This window comes from Antechinus flavipes, chromosome 4 (assembly GCF_016432865.1).
Source record: "Antechinus flavipes isolate AdamAnt ecotype Samford, QLD, Australia chromosome 4, AdamAnt_v2, whole genome shotgun sequence".
Lineage (NCBI taxonomy): Eukaryota > Metazoa > Chordata > Mammalia > Dasyuromorphia > Dasyuridae > Antechinus > Antechinus flavipes.
This window is the reverse complement of record NC_067401.1, coordinates 472,585,055-472,603,074: the sequence shown is the minus strand read 5'-3', so window position 1 is coordinate 472,603,074 and position 18,020 is coordinate 472,585,055. Positions and strand designations below refer to the sequence as shown.

Sequence of the window (18,020 nt, the reverse complement as noted above, 5' to 3'; positions counted from 1 at the left end):
TATAAATATGGAGTAACAGGAGTGCTAGAGAACTCTGTAGTAACATAGGGATGTTCTATAGTAATATAGGAGTGTTATATAAATATGGAGTAACATAGGAGTGCTAGAGAACTCTGTAGTAACATAGGGATGTTCTATAGTAATATAGGAGCGTTATATAAATATGGAGTAACAGGAGTGCTAGAGAACTCTGTAGTAACATAGGGATGTTCTATAGTAATATAGGAGCGTTATATAAATATGGAGTAACAGGAGTGTTAGAGAACTCTGTACTAACATAGGGGTGTTCTATAGTAATATAGGAGCGTTATATAAATATGGAGTAACAGGAGTGCTAGAGAACTCTGTAGTAACATAGGGATGCTCTATAGTAATATAGGAGCGTTATATAAATATGGAGTAACAGGAGTGTTAGAGAACTCTGTAGTAACATAGGGGTGTTCTATAGTAATATAGGAACGTTATATAAATATGGAGTAACAGGAGTGCTAGAGAACTCTGTAGTAACATAGGGATGTTCTATAGTAATATAGGAGCGTTATATAAATATGGAGTAACAGGAGTGTTAGAGAACTCTGTACTAACATAGGGGTGTTCTATAGTAATATAGGAACGTTATATAAATATGGAGTAACAGGAGTGCTAGAGAACTCTGTAGTAACATAGGGATGTTCTATAGTAATATAGGAGCGTTATATAAATATGGAGTAACAGGAGTGCTAGAGAACTCTGGGAACATAGGAGTGTTCTATAGTAATATAGGAGCGTTATATAAATATGGAGTAACAGGAGTGTTAGAGAACTCTGTACTAACATAGGGGTGTTCTATAGTAATATAGGAGTGTTATATAAATATGGAGTAACATAGGAGTGCTAGAGAGCTCTGGGAACATAGGAGTATTCTATGACTGCAGTAACATAGGGGTGCTAGATAACTCTGTAGCAACATAGGAGTGTTATGTAACTATAGTAACATACCTAGTAACAATGTAGCATCATGGGGATGCTATATAACTATGTAGTAACAATACAGTAACAGGACTGTTATATAACTATGTAGCAACATAGGGGAGCCAAGTAACTAGTAACAATGTAGCAAGAGGGACATGCTATATAGCTGCAGTAACAGGTGTCGCCTAACTTTGTAGTAGCCATGTGGAAGGCCAGAAGTGCTCTCTAGCTCTGTAGTAACACAGGAGCGCCCCGTTAACTCCGTAGCACTATATGTAATGACCCAGACGTGAGGACTCGGCAGCAGCCTCCGGGGACCCTCCCTGGGAACGGTCCCGGGCCCGCTTGGGGTATCGGGCTGGAAGCACCGGCAGATTTCCATTTGCTCGGATTATTGTGGGATGGGTGGGTGGAGAGGCCCACAAGGACCCAAGGTTGCCATTGGGTTTTCAGCAGCACAGGCCGGGTAGGGGGTGGGGGACCTGGGACCCGGGACCCGGGGCCGGCACTGAGCAAGATGTTCAAAAGGATCCGGCGGCAGCGGTAGGGCCGCCCTCTCCGCTCCCCCTTTCCTTCCCTGCCCACCATGGTAATAAAGGTACCGTTCACCTAAAAGGGAAAAATGCCCCCAGATCCAAAGTGGGCCCGACTTCAGGGAGTTACCCGCTCCAGGCTACAAGATGTGGGGAGCCCTTACCCCCACCCACCGCTAATAAAGCTTCTCCATCATCCACAAAAGGGTCTTCCTTCATCCCAGCTCAGAAAACAAAGACCAAGGATGCTGGGAAGGAAGGGGAGGTTGGAAATGGAGAGAGTTGCTGCTATCCCAGGGGATCTCAAAGGGAGGTCGGGAGTGGGGTTCCTTCCAGTGGAAAGTGTCACCAGTCACTGCGGCCTCTGGGTCCCTACCCACGATTATGGGCAAGTCACTCCCTCCTGCCCCAGCCAATCCCAGTGATGTGGGTTGCAAGGACAGGGTCAGAACCAGAGGCCCGGTGACCACTCAGTCCAACTGCCAGAGGCCCAGGCAGACCTCCTGCGGCGGGCACTGGGTATGGGCCCTCTCTCTGCCCGATGCCCGATTCTCCTCTCCCCCCACTACATATGGTGGCTACGTGCCAAGAACTCCACTCCTGGGTCATCCAGGCCCCCAGAATCTGGAGAATTCGGGCGCCACTGGGGGCACGCCGTCCTCCCAGCCTTGTGGAGGCGTTCCAGCCTCCCGTGGAGAACACCCATAGTGAGACGAGTCTGGAGGGAGGTGGAGCAGACGCGGCTTGCCAATGGCCTCCACCCTGACCGGACACGTGGGGAGCTCGAGTGTGTGTGTGTGTGTGTGTGTGTGTGTGTGTGTGTGCCCACGGGGGGAGGGGCGCGGCGCCCATGGCCGGACTCGGACAGCAGAGGCCCTGCCTCGGATGCCCAGGCCCAGCCCCGCCTTGGAAGAAGAGGCCTTCGCGGAGGACGCGCGGATTGTAAACTGTCCAGTTTATTATTAGGTCTTTAAATGGCTACAACAGACACCGGGAGGTTTCATATCTAGACTAGCTTTCCCGCCAGAGGGTCACAGCACAAACATACAACAGGGCTGGGTTTTTTTTTTTCCTTTTTTTTGTCTTTTTTCTGCCTTTTTTTTTTAAAAGAAGAAAGCAAAGAGGTTGATGGGGGCGGGGGAGGGGGTTGCTAGAAGCTTCCGTTTTTATTTCCCCAAAAACAACGAAACAAACAAACAAACGAGAAAAAAAAAAAAAAAAAAAAACCCCGATAAACAGAAAACGAGAGAAAACGAAAAGTGTCACGTACATAGAAGGCCCTCCGCGGAGGGGGAGGGGCGGGGAGGGGGCCTGCTCCGCATCTTGAAATATATTCTCATTTTCTTTAAGTCTTGTCCTTCATGTTTTATGGAATAAAAAGTTCAGCCTTTTTATTGCATGAAACTAAAACTGGGGAGGGGGAGGGGCTGAGGCAGGAGGGGGAGGGGAGGTGGAGAAGGGGAGGGGAGGCCCCCCCACGTCTCCTGGCCAGTAAAGTAACACCTCTCTTCTTCTTGCATAATTTCTGGAATCTTCCGCTCGCTCGCCAAGGCCGGGTCGGCATCCCGGAGAAGAGGAGGAGGGGGGAAGGGGGAAGGGAGGATGAAGGGAAGAGGAGGAGGAGGAGGAGGAGGAAGAGGAGGAGGGAGGGGGAAATCACACGCTCATCGTCATGCTGGGGGAATACTGCAGGGAAAAAACAGAGAGCCCAGGCTGAAATGGCCGCTGACCCCCAGGAGTCCGCCTCCCTCAGGTCGTGATCCCGGGCCCCCCCCCCCAGAAACGGCTGGACCCTCTACTCAGTATGGAGGAAGGGGATGAGGCCGCCAGAAGAAAGAAGAGCCGAGACCAGAGGCCTGGACCCCCGCACCCGGGGCTGGGACCCAAGACCCGAAACCTGTGGCCTGGACCCCAGGGCCTGGGTGGTGGAACCCGGCTGCTAACACCTCTCCTAGGCTGACGGAGGACCCCTGGGCAGAGGCCGGGCTCCTGGAGATGGGCAGGGCTAGGCCGGGGGTCCCCTGCTTTCACCCTCAGGCCGCGGGCTGGGGCCGGGCTCTGCACCCACAGGGGCTCCCAGGGCTGGGGGGCACTTACATTGTCATTTTGGAAGGAGTGGAGGAAGTTTCCTCCTAATTCGCCATCATCTCTGGGAGTGCCGGGGGGGTTACTAATGCCACTTATGTTGTTTGGGGAATTCTGGGAGAGCAAGAAGGAAAAAAAGAGGGAAAAGAAAGTGATTATGGGCCCAACAGGTCCTCCCTGCCCCCCTACTCCTGGGGGGCGTTCCATGGGACCTGGCAGCGCCTGCTTAACCAGAGAAACCAGCCAGGGGCTGGAGGTAAACGGACCGACCTGGGACCCAGGGGAGATGGAAGGGAAGGGGAAGGGGAAATAGAAGAGAAGGGGAAGGGAAGGGGAAGGGGAAATAGAAGGGAAGGGGAAGGGAAGGGGAAGGGGAAATAGAAGGGAAGGGAAGGGGAAGGGGAAATAGAAGGGAAGAGGAAGGGGAAGGGGAAGGAGAAATAGAAGGGAAGGGGAAGGGGAAATAGAAGGGAAGGGGAAGGGGAAGGGGAAGGGAATGGAAGGGGAAGGGGAAATAGAAGGGAAGGGGAAGGGGAAGGGGAAGGGGAAAGGGAAATAGAAGGGAAGGGGAAGGGGAAATAGAAGGGAAGGGGAAGGGGAAGGGGAAATAGAAGGGAGGGGAAGGGGAAATAGAAGGGAAGGGGAAGGGGAAGGGGAAATAGAAGGGAAGGGGAAGGGGAAGGGGAAGGGGAAGGGGAAGGGGAAGGGGAAATAGAAGGGAAGGGGAAGGGGAAGGGGAAGGGAAATAGAAGGGAAGGGGAAGGGGAAATAGAAGGGAAGGGGAAGGGGAAATAGAAGGGAAGGGGAAGGGGAAGGGGAAATAGAAGGGAAGGGGAAGGGGAAATAGAAGAGAAGGGGAAGGGGAAATAGAAGGGAAGGGAAGGGGAAGGGAAAATAGAAGGGAAGGGAAGGGAAGGGGAAGGGGAAATAGAAGGGAAGGGAAGGGAAGGGGAAGGGGAAATAGAAGGGAAGGGGAAAGGAGAGGGGAGGGAAAGGGGGAGAGTCTCCAGGGAGCCCCAACTGCCCACCAGGCCCCCAGTGCCCCAGAATGCCTACTCACTTTTGGAAGTCCATCTATGTCACCTGACCCTGAAATGGAAAAAGAAACTCATGACACCATTACTGCCCTCAGCCTGTCCACCCAGAATGGTAGGCCCAGAGGGGAGGGGGCTGGGAACAGGGAAGGTCAGAGGAGGAGAGGCCTTGGAACAGACTATTAATATCCCATCCCCAGACCCCCCACCTTGTATTTTGCAGCTGAATTAACTGTGGGCAGGAAGGGGGGTACACCCAGGACCCCCAGTTCCCCCATTCCCCACCAGTGACTGAGGGCCCTATCTGGAAGCCAGATGAGTTAGGGCCAAGTCTGCATCGGGTTTTCCCACCAGAATGGTCTCTGTTTTGCTGTGTGACCCTGAGCAAGTCACTTAGCCCCAACTGCCTCTCCAAAAAATAACAATAACAATAATAGAGAGGGTGGGAAAAAGCTGCGAAGGCTGGCCTCTGGCCCCCCATTATTCTCTAAGCAAACATACCCCTATAAGTGCAGCCAGAGCACTCCGGGGCCCTCCCCTGCGGACCCCCACCGAGCTGCCTCTACTTACCTAAGGATCCATTCATGTGATGGGGCTCCATGCCGCCCATGCCTCCCATGGGGCCATCCGAGCCGGGGCCCATGGGGAACTGAGAACAGAGCAGGGGAAGCGTGTGAGAAGGGGGCACTCACCGGCCCCTCGGGGCCCGGGGCCCTGCCCAGAATAAGAGGATTTGGAGGCAAGCCTCAGTTTTAGGTAAGGGGGCACTGGGGAATTCTGGGAACCCCCAAGAAGGCCCCCGAGCCTTCCCTGCCGGCTCACACTAGGGTTCCTCGGCAGCCCAGCCCCTCCAGGGAGGAGGGAGTGGGGTCTGACTCCGGCCCTGCCCCTTCCGCACACCTGTTAGCCCTATGCTGAGCTTGGGGTCCCCCCAGAACTCCTGACCTCCGACCCCTCCACAACACGGCTGGCTCTGACAAAGATGCTGCTGACCCCCCCCTTCCCATCCAGGTGACAGGTCAGCTTGGCCATGCCCCTGGGGGACCCCAAGTGTCTAATTGGGGGCTCTTGTCAGCCCCTTGTTCAGGAGGAGGCCCAGAATCTGGTAACTCCCAAGATTTCAGGGAGGACTTGAACTCAGGCCAGCGACCCTCCTCCCCTGTCCTGCTCTCTTCAGTGAGCTCTGGTCCACTTCCCATGAGACTTTTGGAAAGTCTAAGGAGCAGAAGAGCCCTGGGTTTGAATGCTGCCTGACCCTGAGAAGTGTCCCTTCACTGCTAATAGCCTCAGTTTCCTCATCTGTCAAATGGGAATAATTGTAACACTCAGGGCTGTGGTGAGGACCAGAAGTGAGAACACCAGGGAGTGCTCAGTGCAGTGCTCTGCACACAGTAGGAGCTTAATATTGTGGGTGGAGAAACCACGAGGCAAGAAGGAACACCATTCTAGCGTCACAAAGGGCAGATGGAAAGCCTCTCCCTCAACCTCAGCTCAGGTGCTGCCTCCTCAGTGAAGTCTTCCCAGATCCTGCTCCCTCCTCACCTCCAATATCCCTGTCCTCCTCTGGCCTCTCTGCACGGAGGGTCTCCCCTTTGCCCCTTCCCCAAGCCCTTCTGGCCCCGGCAGACTTCTGCCCCCCAGAAGGCCAGACCTAGAGCTGGCCAGGACCTGCTCGCTTTAGACATGAGGATGCCTGAGGCCCCGGTAAAGTCTCTGAAGGAGGATTAGGCCTCCCCGACTTTCAGGGAGGACTCTCACTTGAGCCTCCTTGACTAAGGGAGGACTCCCACTAGAGCCTCCTTGACTGTCTAAGGAAGGACTCTCACTCAGACCTCCTTGACTCCTGATAAAGACCCTCACTTGGGCCTCTCTAATTGTTTAAGGGAGGACTCCCACTGAGGCCTCCCCAACTCCCAGGGAGGATTTTCACTTGAGCCTCCTTGACTAAGAGAGGACTCCCACTTGGGCCTCCCTGACTGTTTAAGGGAGGACTCCCACTCGGGCCTCCCCAACTCCAAGCCCTCCCCTGCCACAATCCACCTGCTAATCCCAATTCCACCGAGTTTTCGGGCTCCCCAGGCTAGGGGGAAGAGGCCGCCCCGCGGCCTCCGAAGCGGGCACCAGGAGGCCCGGGAGCTCCCCCATCTTGGATGGTTTGTTTTCAAGCCTCTCCGGTAACAAACGGCTGAAATCAATTAAGCGGCTTTCCCCTCGGCCGCGGGAGTTAATTATGATTTGTTACGGTATCTGCCGTGTGGACGGGGGGAGCGCACTTACATTGGACCGGCTGCCTCCGGGCGGCACGGGATTAATCATTGTGTAGATATTGTCACTGGAGTTTGTGGAGTCTGCGGAAGAGGGGCCGTGATTAATTCAGTTCTTAATTAAAACAAACTCGCGCCACTTGAACTCGTTCTTTTGTATTTTATCACCCAAAATTCCCCCCAAGTGCGGCCGTTTTCCGCCTAATTTGTGTTTAATGAAGATTCACCAAGTTTTTAATCACAGGAAATTCGACCGCGAGAATCGCCCAACCCAGCCCCGTGGCCCCCCACCCCCCACGGGCCTCGGTGGGGCATCTGGGGCAGGGGACGCCTGAGATGCAGGTCGGAGAGCTCCTGGAGATGCAGTGGGAGGGGGGGGGGAGGGAGGGAGGGAGATGTCAAGAAGAGAGGGGGAGGGGAGAGAAGGAAGGAGAGGAGGGGGAGGGGGAACACAGAAGGAGAAGGGGGAGATGAGGAGGGAGAAGGATAGAGGCCCTCCCCCACAACTGGGGAGCTCCCTCCCAATTAGCACTAAAATGTCCACTGGGACCCCACCAAAGTTTTCGGCCCAAGCAGCACCGGCCACCCTGAGATTCCGGCCTCCGCTGAGGGCTCATTCCCTTCCCTCCCTGGGCCCCCTGCTGGGGGGCTCCCCAGCCAAGGAGCAGCCCAAGTCCCTGGGTAGGATGTGAAAGGACTACATCGCTCTAGAAATGGAAGGACTGGGAGCCCTGGAGAGCGGGGAAACTGAGGCTGGCAGGGCGACCCCGCCCCGAGCCCCATGCCCAGTCAGCAGGCATTTGTGCCCACCCTGTGCCCAAAGGGTCTGGGGGCAGAAAGGCACGAGTGTGGCCCTGCCCTGCAGTGTCCAGTCTAACGAGGGCACAATGGGCCAAGGGCGTGTAGGAGCAGAGAGGTTGCCCAAAAGGAGGCAGCCCCAGGAACGGGGGAGCCTCCAAATGCTGTCTTATCTCTCGTACGCCCCCCATGGGCCTGCTACGGTTCCTCTACCTCCGCTACCTCCCAAGGCCCGGGGAAGCATGAGGAGTCTGGGTCGCCTGGGTTAGAAGCGAGGGGCCTGGAAGGCCTCTGCCAGCCCACCCCAAGGGTCAGGACCCCGTCGCCTGGGGCTCCCACAACGCCTAAGGAATGGGGAGACAGGAGGGGAGGGTTTCGGGCCCCCATAACTATGGGAGGGTTCTGAGCTCCTGGTGCTGAATTATGGGAAGGCTGAGCACGAGGGGGAGGGTTCTGGGCCCCTGGCACTAAGGAGGGCTCCGAGCCCCCAGCACTACGGAAAGGCTCTGAGCCCCCAGCACTATGGGAAGGCTCTGAGCCCCCAGCACTAAGGGAGGGCTCTGGGCCCCCAGCACTATGGGAGGGCTCTGAGCCCCCAGCACTAAGGGAGGGCTCTGGGCCCCCAGCACTATGGAAAGGCTCTGAGACCCCAGCACTAAGGGAGGGCTCTGGGCCCCCAGCACTAAGGGAGGGCTCTGAGACTCTAGCACTAAGGGAGGGCTCTGAGCCCCCAGCACTAAGGGAGGGCTCTGGGCCCCCAGCACTATGGGAAGGCTCTGAGCCCCCAGCACTAAGGGAGGGCTCTGGGCCCCTAGCACTATGGGAAGGCTCTGAGACCCCAGCACGAAGGGTGGTCTCCGGGTCCCCAGCACTATGGGAGATTTGCAGGCTCCCCAGGACCTGCTCTCAGACACTGGGTTCTAGGACAGGGACAGAATGGGTCCTGGTTCAAGCTCTCTCTGGAAGGAGAACCGACTTCAGGCCCGCTGGGAACACTGAGGAAAGCATGAGCCCAGCAGAGGCTCCCATGGGCTCCCCAGAGTCTGGCAGCCCCTCCCCCTGGCCCTCCCTGACTTCGCCCCAAACTAACAGTGGAAGGCATTCTTTGGAAAAGTCGCCTGCAGGAGCGCCCCGCCCAAACTCTCCCTACAAAAAAAGGCCCCAGGAGGGTGGGCCTGACTCACCCCCTGCCCACACTCTTGAGCCCCTCCAGTGCCCGGTCCCCACCCGCCCTCCCAGGGCACTGTCCGTGATTACCTGCAGGGCTGGGCATGATGGGTGTTCCTGGGGGGCCGCCGCCGCCAGGGGGCCCCTGGAGAGGAGAGAGAAGGACCCGTGAGTGCCTGGGGTGGGGGGGAGCCTGTTGCCATCAGCACGATGGCTCCCCTGAATCCTCAGCGGAGCATCCACCCACAGTGTGCCCAAGGGTCTGGGGAGCGCCCCGGCCGGCGGGAGGCCATGTCCAGGCCGGAGCCCTGCTCTCATTTAGGGAAACACCTGCCTCCTCCTGCACCATAACTGGGTCTCAAGGGCTAGAATGGGGGAGCGAGGCTGGCTTTGTTGTTGAAATGGAGAAGTCGGATTAGGCGAGTCAGAGACCCCGGCCCATTTAGAGCCGACCCCGTGGGGACATCCGCCACCAAGTGGCTGAGAGGGTCCCAGAGTCAGTGCCCAGAGAGGTACCAGGAGGATGGTACGGGCGGGGGCTGGAGGAGGGGGCCCATCCCTCAGCCAGGGACTTACCACGTAGGTACCAGGTGACGAGGAGGAATACGGAATCTGCAACAGACAGGAGATGGGTTAGAACAGCGCCCCCGCGGCTGCCCTCAGGAAGGGACCCTCCCCAAAGGGGATCTAGAGACAGGGATCGCAGAGGTCCCAGAGGACCCTCCCTTGTTGTAGAGAAGGAAACGGGCCTGGAAAGCCAATGATTTAGGGGAGGGGGTCTTTAGAAGATCATGCCCCCTTCCAGGTGTGACATGGGCCCCCACAGGCAGAAGCTGCAGAAACAGGCCCCTCTCCCTCAGAAGCCCTTCTCCATCCTCCTTGGAGACCCACAGATTCAGGGCCGGGCTCCCCGGAAGGCCCTATGATGAGGGAGCACCGGCCGGTCCTCCCTTGGACCCTGGCACAGTCCTCAAGAATGAATGTCCCCTCCTGGCTGGCTCTGGTTGTGCAGTCAAGGGGGGAGCTGGGAATTCCCATCCCCGGCTCCCTGAGCCATGCTGGACTGCTGGGGGGGGGGAGGGGGTGTCTGGCTTAAGGAAAGCCCCGCCCCTCATCTCCAAGGAAGGAAGAACAAGAGGGGGACTTCTCCCCCCACTCCCCCGGAAGCCCCTTCCCATCCCCCGCCCCCACCGGCCAGACCCCAGGACTTACTGAATTAGCGCTGTTTGGGTTGGGCCAAGGCCTGCCAGCTCCGGGGCCCCTGAAACCCAGAAGAGAAGCCGGATGAGGCAGGACTGTGGACAGCTCCCGCGGGGAAGGGGAGAGGGGCTGGCCCTGGGGGAGGATGGATGCCCAGGGAAAGTGGGGGACGGCCTCTCAAATACTGGGCTGTGCCCCATTGAGACAGAAGGCAGGACCATGGACAGCTCCCCCAGGGAAGGGGAGAGGGGCTGGCCCTGGGGGAGGACGGGTGCCCAGGGAAAGTGGGGGACGGCCTCTCAAACTCTGCGCTGTTCCCCAATGAGACAATGCAGAACCACGGACAGCTCCCACAGGGAAGGGGAGAGGGGCTGGCCCTGGGGGAGGACGGGTGCCCAGGGAAAGTGGGGGGCGGCCTCTCAAATACTGGGCTGTGCCCCATTGAGACAGAAGGCAGGACCATGGACAGCTCCCCCAGGGAAGGGGCCAGGAGGTCAGAGAGGATGCAGGGGCTGCCCCCCCTCCAGCCCCCCTCCCACCTGGGCTGTATCTCACATGTTTATCCCAGGCATGGCGGGGCCTAAGGAGTTGGGTGGAGGTCTCATGCCGCTGCCGTAATTCTGCAAAGAGAACCAGGGTCAGTGGGAGAGCAAAGTGAGGGAGGGGAGACAAGTCCTGACTGCTGACAGGGGGGAGACGGGGTGTTAATGTCACTCAGGGGCTCCCCAGGGTCTACATGAAAAAACTTGGCTTCTGAGAGGGTGGGCGCTTCGGTATACAGTAAGAGATTAATAAATGCTGTTTTTCTCTCCCCTTTAATTCATTCAGTTATACTATAAGACACAGACAGAAAAGGAGTCTCACAAACCAACCCCCGCAGAGTCTGAGGGGACGTGCAACGCTCCGCCCCTGCGGGCCCCCACCCTGCGGCCCAAACGCTAAAGACAAAGGTGTGCCGGCTTCCGCCCAGGCGGCGGACGCTTCCCAGTGACTCCTTTCCCACAATTCCGAGCCCAATAAACACTCTCACACAGAGGAGTAAAACAGGGCGACCCGTGCCCCACGAACTCTGCCCCTGCGGCCCACGGACACGGAAACGGGCTCCTTTGATGGCGACGCCCGGTCTCTGAGATGGGCCCACCCTGACGCAGTGACCCCCGCCGGCTGTCCCTGGTGCGCCAGAAGCCCTGAGCCCTGCGCTCCGCCACCAGGCCAGAGGGGCCGGGGCTACCAGTGCTTCTTCCCCAGGGTCCGTGGCAAACTCTTAGGTGCTATCTGAATACCACTGGTTTGATGAGTGATCCCACGTATTTACACACTCACACTCACACACCCACACTCACACTCACACCCACAATCACACTCACACCCACAATCATACACACACACTCACACACTCACACTCACACACCCACAATCATACACACACACACACACACACACACTCACACTCACACACACTCACACACACTCACACCACAATCATACACACACACACTCACACACACAATCACACACACACTCACATACACTCACACACTCACACACACTCACACACACACACTCACATACTCATTCACTCCAAACCATGCTTCCGAGAAGGTCCCTGGGCTAGAGGGTCTAGGACACAAACAGTGAAGTCCCTCTTCTTGTCCCAAGGTGCCATTTTACAAGGAAGAAGCTGAGTCCCAGGGCGAGGGCAGCACCTGGCCTAATGGGGGAGCCAGGACCCGAGCCCAGAGGCCGGTGGCTGCCCTTCCTCAGCCGGGGGAAGCCTCCAAGGGCGCTCCCGCTCGGGGGCTGAGCCCGGGCTGACATCCTTCGTATTCCGCGAGCGGAGCTCGGGCTTCTGCAAAGGGCCCGGCCTGGTGGGGAGGAGGACGGAGCTCCCCCTTCCTCCCCTTCTCCCGTTTGCCGGCCCCGACCCCGGGCTGGCTCTCGGTCTTCGTCTCTGGCCGTGAGTCCCGAGCAGAGCGGGAGCGACTCCTTCCCATCTTGTCAGTGGCCGGCACGGGACGGTGCTTAATGCGTGCTGCTCTGTCAAAGGCCGACTGAATACGGACCAATTTCTGGGATAACTAATCACACTGTGATAATTGTTGGGGACGATCAGAGTGAGGAGACTATCAGCATTAATGCTTAAATTAGTCAGTTATAAGAATGAGTAACAGATGCGAATGCACATAAAACAGGAGAATCAAGGAGAATGAACAAGCAATTGTTGACAATACTCAATAACCAACAAGCACTTATTAAAGGCTTGCTGTATGCCAGGCACTGGGACAAGCATTTCTGCAGCACTTTCCGAGCATTCTCTCACTCGGGGAGGAAGAGCCATCGTTATCCCTCTTTTAAGGAGGGGGAACTGAGGCCCGGGACCAGGATCACAGGGTTGCTAACGGCGGCATTCGCACTCGGGTCTTCCGGAGGGCAGCGCCGGCAGCCGTCCCAAGGGCGAGCCTGCTCCGGAGCCCGGCTTCCTCGGGGTCAGAGGGGACAAGCATCCTCCGGGGACTCGGGGGTCAGCCTGCTCCCGCCTGGCCCCAGAGGGCGGAACCGCAGCATCAGGAGGAGCCTCCCAGGGAGCGAGGGCCCCCCATGGGGCTGGGCACGGATCAGGCGGGGTCTTTGAGCAGAGGAAAGGGGGGCTTCTGGTGAGGGGTCCCTCCCCCCAGTCCCTGGAGGGGAGCTGGGCCGAGCACACCCACAGGCCTTGGGCGGCAGCAAACACCCGCGTTGAGCCCCGGATCATCGGCACAAAGCGCTTCCCCGCTGGCCCCGTTAGACCGGGAGCTCCCTGCGGGCAGGGGCCCTTCTCGGGCCAGGGAGTCAGCGGCTGACCAACAGCCAAAGGGCCAGGCCTCGGAAAGCGCCGAGTTCAAATCGCGCCTCAGTGACCCTCCCCCGTGCCTCTGTTTTCTCCTCTGTGAAGGCCCCCCCCCCCCCATATCTGGGCCTGGAGCCTGTGCTATGCGACCTCTGAACTTCAAGGCCAGGCCTTCCCCTCTCTGTCCCCCCCCCCCCAATTCCTCAAAATTGAACGGGAGAATGAGTGACCTGTCACTGCAGACCGGGGTCCCAAGTTACTTTTCCTCTTCCCTCTGTCTGGGCCGGACGTAGGGGGAGGGGCATCCTGGCGGTCCCCAAGGACTTTGGGGACACGGACGGGCGGCCCAGGCCTGGGGGAATCCGGCCTCTCCCGGGTTTCACAGCCCAGGTCTGAATCTCCAAGCGCCCTCATTTTGGGTCCGAGTAAGGCCCGGGCCGGGAGGCCTCCTCCGGGAGGGGGACCCCTTGCCAGGGGGGCGCCCGCTCTGCCAGCCTGGGAGACCCAGCCCCACGGCACGCAGGAAGGCTGCAGTGTCGGGGGGGACCCAGAGGGGCCAAGCCCTGGTCTGGTCATCAAGGCCCCGAGACGCAGGCAAGTCCCCTTCCTTATGGGCTGTGTCGCCAGGGAGGGCGAAGGGCATCACTTGGGGGCCTCAGGCTCTACTCTGAGAACAGGGGGGCCGTGGACTCTGGGGTCCCTGCCAGCTCTAGACCCAGATTCTGGGGTCCCTTCCAGCTCTAGACCCGGATTCTGGGTCCCTGCCAGCTCTAGACCCGGATTCTGGGTCCCTGCCAGCTCTAGACCCGGATTCTGGGTCCCTGCCAGCTCTAGACCCGGACTCTGGGGTCCCTGCCAGCTCTAGACCCGGGCTCTGGGGTCCCTGCCAGCTCTAGACTCGGATTCTGGGGTCCCTGCCAGCTCTAGACTCGGATTCTGGGTCCCTGCCAGCTCTAGACCCAGATTCTGGGGTCCCTGCCAGCTCTAGACCCAGGCTCTGGGGTCCCTGCCAGCTCTAGACCCAGGCTCTGGTCCCTTCCAGCTCTAGACCTGGATTCTGGGTCCCTGCCAGCTCTAGACCCGGATTCTGGGTCCCTGCCAGCTCTAGGCCCGGGCTCTGGGGTCCCTGCCAGCTCTAGACCCAGGCTCTGGTCCCTTCCAGCTCTAGACCCGGATTCTGGGTCCCTGCCAGCTCTAGGCCCGGGCTCTGGGGTCCCTGCCAGCTCTAGACCCGGGCTCTGGGGTCCCTGCCAGCTCTAGACCCGGGCTCTGGTCCCTTCCAGCTCTACCCAGGCTCTGGTCCCTTCTAGCTCTACCCAGGCTCTGGTCCCTTCCAGCTCTAGACCTGGATTCTGGGTCCCTGCCAGCTCTAGACCCGGATTCTGGGTCCCTGCCAGCTCTAGGCCCGGGCTCTGGGGTCCCTGCCAGCTCTAGACCCAGGCTCTGGTCCCTTCCAGCTCTAGACCCGGATTCTGGGTCCCTGCCAGCTCTAGGCCCGGACTCTGGGGTCCCTGTCGGCTCTAGACCTGGATTCTGGGTCCCTGCCAGCTCTAGACCCGGATTCTGGGTCCCTGCCAGCTCTAGGCCCGGGCTCTGGGGTCCCTGCCAGCTCTAGACCCGGGCTCTGGTCCCTTCCAGCTCTACCCAGGCTCTGGTCCCTTCTAGCTCTACCCAGGCTCTGGTCCCTTCCAGCTCTAGACCTGGATTCTGGGTCCCTGCCAGCTCTAGACCCGGATTCTGGGTCCCTGCCAGCTCTAGGCCCGGGCTCTGGGGTCCCTGCCAGCTCTAGACCCAGGCTCTGGTCCCTTCCAGCTCTAGACCCTGAGCCTGCGCTCCGCCACCAGGCCAGAGGGGCCGGGGCTACCAGTGCTTCTTCCCCAGGGTCCGTGGCAAACTCTTAGGTGCTATCTGAATACCACTGGTTTGATGAGTGATCCCCCGTATTTACACACCCACACACACACTCACACCCACAATCACACACTCACACCCACAATCACACACACACACACACTCACACTCACACACCCACAATCATACACACACACTCACACACTCACACCCACAATCATACACACACACACACACACACTCACACTCACATACCCACACCCACAATCATACACACACACACTCACACACTCACACACCCACAATCATACAAACACACACACACTCACACACCCACAATCATACACACACACACTCACACTCACACACACACTCACACACACACACACACACTCACACACCCACAATCATACACACACACACTCACACAATCACACACAAACTCACACTCACATACACACACACACACACACTCACACTCACATACCCACACCCACAATCATACACACACACACTCACACACTCACACACCCACAATCATACAAACACACACACACTCACACACCCACAATCATACACACACACACTCACACTCACACACACACTCACACACACACACACACACTCACACACCCACAATCATACACACACACTCACACAATCACACACAAACTCACACTCACATACACTCACACACACACACTCACACTCACATACCCACACCCACAATCATACACACACACACTCACACACACACTCACACTCACATACACTCACACTCACACACACTCACACACCCACAATCATACACACACACACTCACACACACACTCACACTCACATACACTCACACTCACACACACTCACACACACACACTCACACCCACACTCACACTCACACACACACTCACACACTCACACCCACAATCATACACACACACTCACACACTCACACACACACACACTCACACACACTCACACCCACAATCATACACACACACACACACACACACACTCACACTCACACACACTCACATACCCACACCCACAATCATACACACACACACTCACACACACAATCACACACACACTCACATACACTCACACACTCACACACACTCACACACACACACTCACATACTCATTCACTCCAAACCATGCTTCCGAGAAGGTCCCTGGGCTAGAGGGTCTAGGACACAAACAGTGAAGTCCCTCTTCTTGTCCCAAGGTGCCATTTTACAAGGAAGAAGCTGAGTCCCAGGGCGAGGGCAGCACCTGGCCTAACGGGGGAGCCAGGACCCGAGCCCAGAGGCCGGGGGCTGCCCTTTCTCAGCCGGGGGAAGCCTCGAAGGGCGCTCCCGCTCGGGGGCTAAGCCCGGGCCGACATCCTTCGTATTCCGCGAGCGGAGCTCGGGCTTCTGCAAAGGGCCCGGCCTGGTGGGGAGGAGGACGGAGCTCCCCCTTCCTCCCCTTCTCCCGTTTGCCGGCCCCGACCCCGGGCTGGCTCTCGGTCTTCGTCTCTGGCCGTGAGTCCCGAGCAGAGCGGGAGCGACTCCTTCCCATCTTGTCAGTGGCCGGCACGGGACGGTGCTTAATGCGTGCTGCTCTGTCAAAGGCCGACTGAATACGGACCAATTTCTGGGATAACTAATCACACTGTGATAATTGTTGGGGACGATCAGAGTGAGGAGACTATCAGCATTAATGCTTAAATTAGTCAGTTATAAGAATGAGTAACAGATGCGAATGCACATAAAACAGTAGAATCAAGGAGAATGAACAAGCAATTGTTGACAATACTCAATAACCAACAAGCACTTATTAAAGGCTTGCTGTATGCCAGGCACTGGGACAAGCATTTCTGCAGCACTTTCCGAGCATTCTCTCACTCGGGGAGGAAGAGCCATCGTTATCCCTCTTTTAAGGAGGGGGAACTGAGGCCCGGGACCAGGATCACAGGGTTGCTAATGGCGGCATTCGCACTCGGGTCTTCCAGAGGGCAGTGCCGGCAGCCGTCCCAAGGGCGAGCCTGCTCCGAAGCCCGGCTTCCTCGGGGTCAGAGGGGACAAGCATCCTCCGGGGACTCGGGGGTCAGCCTGCTCCCGCCTGGCCCCAGAGGGCGGAACTGCAGCATCAGGAGGAGCCTCCCAGGGAGCGAGGGCCCCCCATGGGGCTGGGCACGGATCAGGCGGGGTCTTTGAGCAGAGGAAAGGGGGGCTTCTGGTGAGGGGTCCCTCCCCCCAGTCCCTGGAGGGGAGCCGGGCCGAGCACACCCACAGGCCTTGGGCGGCAGCAAACACCCGCGTTGAGCCCCAGATCATCGGCACAAAGCGCTTCCCCGCTGGCCCCGTTAGACCGGGAGCTCCCTGCGGGCAGGGGCCCTTCTCGGGCCAGGGAGTCAGCGGCTGACCAACAGCCAAAGGGCCAGTTCAAATCGCGCCTCAGTGACCCTCCCCCGTGCCTCTGTTTTCTCCTCTGTGAAGGCCCCCCCTCCCCCCACCACCACATCTGGGCCTGGAGCCTGTGCTATGCGACCTCTGAACTTCAAGGCCAGGCCTTCCCCTCTCTGTCCCCCCCCCCCAATTCCTCAAAATTGAACGGGAGAATGAGTGACCGGGGCCCTGTCACTGCAGACCGGGGTCCCAAGTTACTTTTCCTCTTCCCTCTGTCTGGGCCGGACGTAGAGGGAGGGGCATCCTGGCGGTCCCCAAGGACTTTGGGGACACGGACGGGCGGCCCAGGCCTGGGGGAATCCGGCCTCTCCCAGGTTTCACAGCCCAGGTCTGAATCTCCAAGCGCCCTCATTTTGGGTCCGAGTAAGGCCCGGGCCGGGAGGCCTCCTCCGGGAGGGGGACCCCTTGCCAGGGGGGCGCCCGCTCTGCCAGCCTGGGAGACCCAGCCCCACGGCACGCAGGAAGGCTGCGGTGTCGGGGGGGACCCAGAGGGGCCAAGCCCTGGTCTGGTCATCAAGGCCCCGAGACGCAGGCAAGTCCCCTTCCTTATGGGCTGTGTCGCCAGGGAGGGGGGAGGGCATCACTTGGGGGCCTCAGGCTCTGCTCTGAGAACAGGGGGGCCGTGGACTCTGGGGTCCCTGCCAGCTCTAGACCCGGATTCTGGGTCCCTGCCAGCTCTAGACCCGGATTCTGGGTCCCTGCCAGCTCTAGACCTGGATTCTGGTCTTTTCCAGCTCTAGACCTGGGCTCTGGGGTCCCTGCCAGCTCTAGACCCGGATGCTGGGTCCCTGCCAGCTCTAGACCCGGATTCTGGGTCCCTGCCAGCTCTAGACCCGGGCTCTGGGGTCCCTGCCAGC

At 58.4% G+C, this 18,020-nt stretch overlaps 1 protein-coding gene across 3 annotated transcripts in view; it reads right to left on the bottom strand.

Moving 5' to 3' along the window:
- Positions 1-2,422: 2,422 nt before the first annotated feature.
- Positions 2,423-18,020, bottom strand: part of SSBP3 (single stranded DNA binding protein 3) — a 120,290-nt gene continuing 104,692 nt past the window's right edge. For all 3 annotated transcript variants that reach the window (XM_051999623.1, XM_051999624.1, XM_051999625.1), the window contains 9 exons: positions 10,588-10,652; positions 10,045-10,093; positions 9,409-9,444; positions 8,923-8,977; positions 6,881-6,951; positions 5,174-5,252; positions 4,630-4,658; positions 3,582-3,683; positions 2,423-3,170 (listed from right to left, as the gene is read on the bottom strand). In XM_051999623.1, coding sequence (XP_051855583.1) covers positions 3,141-3,170; positions 3,582-3,683; positions 4,630-4,658; positions 5,174-5,252; positions 6,881-6,951; positions 8,923-8,977; positions 9,409-9,444; positions 10,045-10,093; positions 10,588-10,652 — 516 coding nt within the window. In that variant the 3' untranslated portion in view covers positions 2,423-3,140. The remainder of the gene's footprint in view (positions 3,171-3,581; positions 3,684-4,629; positions 4,659-5,173; positions 5,253-6,880; positions 6,952-8,922; positions 8,978-9,408; positions 9,445-10,044; positions 10,094-10,587; positions 10,653-18,020) is intronic.